At 35.1% G+C, this 6433-nt stretch overlaps 1 protein-coding gene across 1 annotated transcript; it reads right to left on the reverse strand.

The window, feature by feature from the left end:
- Positions 1-4701: 4701 nt before the first annotated feature.
- Positions 4702-5727, reverse strand: LOC143553582 (acylsugar acyltransferase 3-like). Its single transcript, XM_077043550.1, has one exon. It carries the CDS (start codon positions 5725-5727, stop codon positions 4702-4704), a length of 1026 nt encoding a protein of 341 aa, XP_076899665.1.
- Between the last annotated feature and the right edge of the window lie 706 nt (positions 5728-6433).

Genomic DNA, 6433 nt, shown 5'->3' on the forward strand with positions numbered 1-6433 from the left:
ACATTGTTTTATATTTTGCTCGGCATTGTGTTATATTTTCCGATCTGATTGCGTGTTTTGTTTTATTTATCATGCCGTTTTTTGTTTATTTTCGACGTTATGTTTTTTTTTTCTCGACATTGTGTCTATTTCGGGGTTTTTTTTGAACGAGAAAGGCTCGGGAACCATTTTAGTTTTTTACCTTTTACTTTTTTTTTATTTATATTTTTAGTTATGATTTTTTTATTGTTTGTTAGGGGTTTTTCTTATTGTCACAAATTCTTCTCACGCTTTTTATTTTTGTCTCTCTTTGCATTCTAACTTTTACCGTTAAAACTAACCATAGGCGTAGGTGGACTATTGTGGTTGAATTGAACACACAAAATAATAGGGTGCGTACTGATGGGCCCATAGGAGGAATTTGAATAATAATATTCGTGTCGTGATTGTGAGAAGCTGGGATTATCGCCAGTAATAAAGTGATATACATGCATGTTTAAATATAATAATAATTAAAAAATAATTAAATTTGAAATTTAGGATACCCGAAAAATTTCAAAATTAATATCCCATCAGAAAATTCGGATATCTGAGATTTTGGTACTTATTCGGATTTTGGTTTTTTTAATACCCCTAGCTAAATTGAACATAGAAGTCAAAATTCAAAAATAGCCTACGTACTGATGGGCCTGATGTAAAGCCCATAGGAAGAATTTGATAATGATAATGTTGGTATTTGGTTGGCTTCAGCAAAATCAATGTCTTTATCCTTTGGGAACAGGAACAAATACACAAATTCATTTTATTCTTAATATGAAAACACAGTTAAAAACAATTTTTTGTTATTATTAGGTTTATTTATATAGGTGTTTGCTGCTATTTTTTGTTCGTATTTGCTAATTTTCGATTATAAGACGTTATAAGTATTTGCTGATTTATATTTTGTTGTTATTACTAAATATTTTTGGTTTTGCTTTTATAAGTATTTGCTGGTATTATTTTGTTCTTGATTTTGGTTCTTTTGTTGTAATTTTTAGGTTTTTTTATTTGTTTTATAAATCATTGTTTATGTAGATTGATATTGTAGTTGGTATTGTTTCTTACGTTCTCATTTTTTTTATAAATTGGAATTATCAACGTTCTTATGTTAAAATTAAAATATACATGAACCTTAGTTTAACGCTTATGCCTTATAGTGAAAGTGAACGGATCTGGATTATATGATAAAGCCATAAAAGGGTGGCGATTGATTGGGCTGATTTACCATCAAAATAAAAAGAAAGTGGGCAAAGATTATTATTGGTGACAACAAAGATATGTGGGCTAAATGATTGATGTTCTATATTCAATTGAGAGCAATGCATGTGGTATTATGCTAAATGGATGAAGTTGACTATGATTGGGCCGAGATTGTGGATATCTCAGGGGTTTGCTTGGGTGCGGTTTGATGCGGTTTTGGGCTAAAACCAAACATTAAGATTTCGGTTTTTGGATTTTTGAAACCGTTCAGTTTCGTTTTTTCGGTTTTCGTTTGGTTTTAGTTCGGTTTCGGTTTGTTTGGTTTTTGCCATTTGAGCTTGAAGCCGATATAATGAATTTAGGTATAAATAATTTTTTTAATTGATAACTAACAGACTATTTTACATTTGGCCAAAAGTATTTAAGTTACATATTTATTAAATTCTTATAAATTATTTAAAATAAAAAACAAAAATAAAGAAATCTAGAAATTCGGTTCGGTTGTTATTACATGCAAAACCAAAACCTAACCATAAGTTCGGTTTTTACAAAAACATTAAACCAAACTGTCGGTTTTTGTTTTGGTTCGGTTTTCTCGGTTTAGATTTTTTTAGTTTTTTCGGTTTTGAATTGGTTTTTCGATTTCTTGCACCTAGGCGGTATTTTGTTAGTATATAGAAATTGGTTGCAATATGATAGGGATCGTTCTTTGGCCTGCTGGGTTGGAAAAACTCATGTATAGTTAAGTGTTTGAGAAGTAGCACTTACTGTGGGGCTTGTCAGGGATGAGCTCGGTGCTGGACCGTGACCGAAAGTATTAATCCTAAAAATCTAAAGAAAAGGGTATCAGTACCGGTATGAAAATGCTCGGTACGGTAAGGTACGATATACGAAGGCGAAAATCATTAAAATACGATTATCATATACGTACAGTGTTGATCCCCAAACCTCAAAATGTGGAAACTGAAAATACCCGGTACCACTGCTCATCCCTAAGGCTTGTCATAAGAGGTGTTAAGGTTTTTTTGTTTCTTTTTTTGTACTTGTTTTTAAATTTTATAAAACATTACCGGGTATTGTTCCCCACAAAAAAAATAAATAAATAATTAAATAACCCTTGATATATATAATCAAGCTTCGATGAGCCGGTTCCAACGCTGTTGAAATGAGTTAATCAAATCGGAGCCTGTTTGATCCATGATTTCCCGGTTCCCTACTTTTTTGTTGTTCGTGTATGCGGATGGATCTCCAGAGTGTCACCCTATCAGTCTCTTGCATATATTATCTACAACGGTACATACACGCTTGTCAGTTAATTAATGCAAATACTGTTAAGATTCGTAATCCTCATTAAAGTAAAGGCTTTGGCTACCCATCGATCCATACTTCATGGATGCGCATGCTCAAATTAATAAACAGCTAATCGCTTTTGGTTGATTTCAAGTCCTTCCTGAAACTTTGGATCTGGGGTTTTCCATATGTTTTATTTCTTGAAGAATACTAAAAAGGATTCATGAGACTAGCAGGGTGTACATTGACTTGCATCATTAAAAAATACATCTAAAAATCTAATTCCTTTGTTAATCAACAAATTTTTTGATAAACAAAACATAGATCTGCCAGGCATGTCAAGAGTAATAGAATTAGTAATTGATTACACCATTCAACTCGTACCCTCAAACTGAGAATTTTGCAACCATTATTAAAAAAAATATATATATTAAATTATAATCTTGCCAAATTTTAGGGAAATGAACATCGACGGATTTGTTTTTAAATTGAGGCATTGACTTATTTACGTCAAAGTAAAGACAACCGAATTGTGGTATACTGATGGTTGTGTTTACGGTCACAATTCGGGTCAGATTCAAGATTGGTCACACGGGTCAGTTTTGGAAATTAAAGTTTGGTGTTGGTTAACAAGAAAAAGTCAAACGGGCAATTTCGGGATTTTTAAAAGAATCCAATGTTTTTCAAGCCGGTTCAATTTCTCATTCGAGTGCTTGACAGAAAATGGTTAGACATCTTAATAATTAGGAGGGCATAACAAGGAAGGAGAGCCTAATTGAAAATACTGAACAATTTGATCATGACTGAGTTAAAACATTTTTGTGATGGCTCATTGTTAACTAGTGGAGGTTCAAATCTTTATCACCTTCTGTATATTGAAATTATTTGATTAGTAAATCTATATAGATTTATCCGTAGTATATTCAAATGAATTCATTTTGGACATATATCTTTCATGTTTGATTGATCTTGCTCCATACATCCATCTCGGTTCTGATTCAAGATTGATCCGTATGATGTTTGAGACCTACGAACAACTTGAAATATCTCATGCTGAAAATTCCTTCCAATTATATATCAATGCATATGGGCGTAAAAACTGAAGGAACATGAAATAAGTTGAAGATTCCAAACTCTTAGGAATCGTTATCTCAATAAAAGACTATAAATGCCAAAAATTTATCAAAACACGCAAAATGAAACAAGAAGATTGTCTACAAAAGGAAATTAACAAAGAACAAGTCAAAGCCAAATCTTGAAGAAAGGGAAGTTGAAATATAAAGACTGAAAAGCGATGCAAGAAGATCGACCTCTTCAAATGTTAAATTATATATTAGTAATCTAGACTTAGTTATTTAAGTTGATTGTTATGCATTTAATTAGTATACGTGCCAAAACTCAAAAGTGTAAATATGCTTAGAGTCTGTTAATTAGGATTTGGTGGTTACTTATGGTGTTAAGAACATAGCTCATTTGAAGCATCACGCTGATTGCTTCACACCATTTTGTAGGCTTGTCAATAACAACGTTAGCGTTGATCATTCAGTATTCTTCATGATGTTTATTTTGTGTTTGATAATTGATAATCGATTCCATCAGTTGGATCAGAATTGATAAGCACATTAGATTAAATGAAACAAAACAAGAAAATATTATTAATGAACAAAGCTGCTTTATATATAGCAGCAACAAAATAAAGAGGTGAACATCTGATCTTAAAAATAGGAATTTGGAAAAGAACAATGATTATCACACTTAGCCTTATTGATATACTTCGGACACGTGAATGGAAGCTATTCAGAAATAACCGACGGACTTAAATATGATAACTTTACCACCCAAAATTAAAAACAATGTAGCATATGCTTTTATTGACGCATAAAATCAAATTTTGTTAAATTTGGCAAAATGAGAGGAGTTCCTTTTCATTTTGAAATCTTTCCATGTCTTGCGTATCTAAAGTCACCCCATGCTTCAATACCATCTCGTTGGGAGTATCTATCAAGTAGGAACCAGCTCGATACGCATGTCTTAACGTCATATTTGAAACTGCCGGATTTCCCCATCCGAAATCGACTTTGTAATAAGGGAACCCACATAAGCTCGACATCAAAAAGATCTCTTGACAACATTTTCGACATCTTCATTAATCAGAAAATTTGACAGAATCGAATGCTCTCTTTGTTGAACCAGTTACACATTTTGTAGTCGTTCAAGGTCGATCTTCTCTTTTCTTATCTTGGAAACCAACACACTTAATGAAGTTTCACTTTCATGCCTGCTTGTGACCAACATACTCGTGTTGTAATTTCCGACGGTAGTTTGGGGAAGTTCTGGGACAAATTTGTTACGTATATTGGCGGCACTTAATAGAAAATATGGCTTAAAAGAAGATGACGTTGGGGTGGTTGATGCCACTACGGCTTTGAAAATTAGAGAAGTTAATACTTCTACCCGTGTAGGATTGTTTATAGATAGTGTTAATCCACCTTCTGTGATAACCTTATTCTTGAGGTCACTTAATTTTGAGTTGGGGAATAGGAACTTTCGGGTGACAGGATTGGGACGCCTCTGTAGCAAATCCACAATTTCAAGGGGCACAAAATTGGTAGTAGCTGGTGATTGAACGAAATAAGGGTCAAGGGGCAATACCTCTTTGTGATCAGTGGAACCATGACGTGCCACCGAAGCCCAGTGACTAACGAATGAGCCAAGAGTACAGCCATCACCAACTTTGTGTGACAAACTGATTGCCACCGCCATTCCACCACACGCAAAGTGATTGACTTGAATTCCCAGAAGAATCTCTGTATAAGGAGAGTTTGGCCATAACATGCAATCAACAAAAAGCTGGGCAACAATGTCATTTTCTTCGCTTACATGTTGCAACATGTTCATTTGGCTATCGTGTTTGGCTTCAACAAACACAGCCCCCTCATCATTACAGTCGATGTAAGTCGACGTCAGTGTGTGTAAGCGGCCTGCAAACGGATAGTATCGTGTTAGGATCTCTGAAAATGATTTCTTCATCACCCGGACTTTGTCATCAGGGGTTAAGGTGCAGGTTTCATTGTTTGGGTAGTAGAAAATTAGTGGCATATACTCTGGCATGCTGCGTAGATCAAGCCCTGAAAGATTATAAGTCTTGAGATGAGATGGGCATGGTGAGGAGGGCTTGACTAATTCTCGAGAGATAATAGTGTGGGCTGCGTTCATCATCGTCAAATTTCAATCGAAAGATTTTATTGTTTTCAATATGTGTGTGTGTGGATCTCCAGTGTCACCCTCTTACCCTTTGTGGTATATATTAACAATTATCTACAACACACACACACACACACACACTTGTCAATTAATTAATGTGGAGACTTTAAAGATTCCTTCCCCATATTAAAGTAAAGGCTTCGGCCGCCCTTTGATCCTTAGTTCATGGACGCGCATGCCTCGGTTGCTTCCATGTCCTTCCCAGAAAGTTTGGATATAAGATTTTCTGTATCTTTTTGTTAGGATTAAACGCACACACACGAAACTGAACACGACACGAAAGCAATAACGAACTCGAGGATTTAACGTGGTTCGGTCTAAACTGACCTACGTCCACGGGTGGCAACTAGGTATTTCTTTATTGAGTGACCCAAGATTACAAGTACATATCATTGTTTAAATAGAGACTGAACTAGGGTTGGTAAATTGTTGAACAAGAAATCTGAACTGGGCTGGGCTTGGGCCCGGCCGCCCGCACCCGTCTCCTCTTTGACTTCAAATAACAAACCGGCCCGAACAAGGCCTACGAACCCAACAATCTCCCACTCGGAGGCCTTGAATGCTCTCGTCTGCACTCCTGATTGTACTTCTGTAATCTGAACATTAAACTTCTTCTAGTTGCCACCGCCTTCTCATCAATTAACCAGAAGGCCCGTTGAAG

Source organism: Bidens hawaiensis, unplaced genomic scaffold (genome assembly GCF_021521415.1).
Source record: "Bidens hawaiensis isolate Kalapana, Puna unplaced genomic scaffold, B.hawaiensis_p1.1 tig00017340_1, whole genome shotgun sequence".
Taxonomy (NCBI): domain Eukaryota; kingdom Viridiplantae; phylum Streptophyta; class Magnoliopsida; order Asterales; family Asteraceae; genus Bidens; species Bidens hawaiensis.

What these genes read in the sequence shown, in the direction of transcription:
- LOC143553582 (XM_077043550.1), bottom strand. Translation starts at nt 5,727, where the DNA reads ATGATGAACGCAGCCCACACTATTATCTCTCGAGAATTAGTCAAGCCC.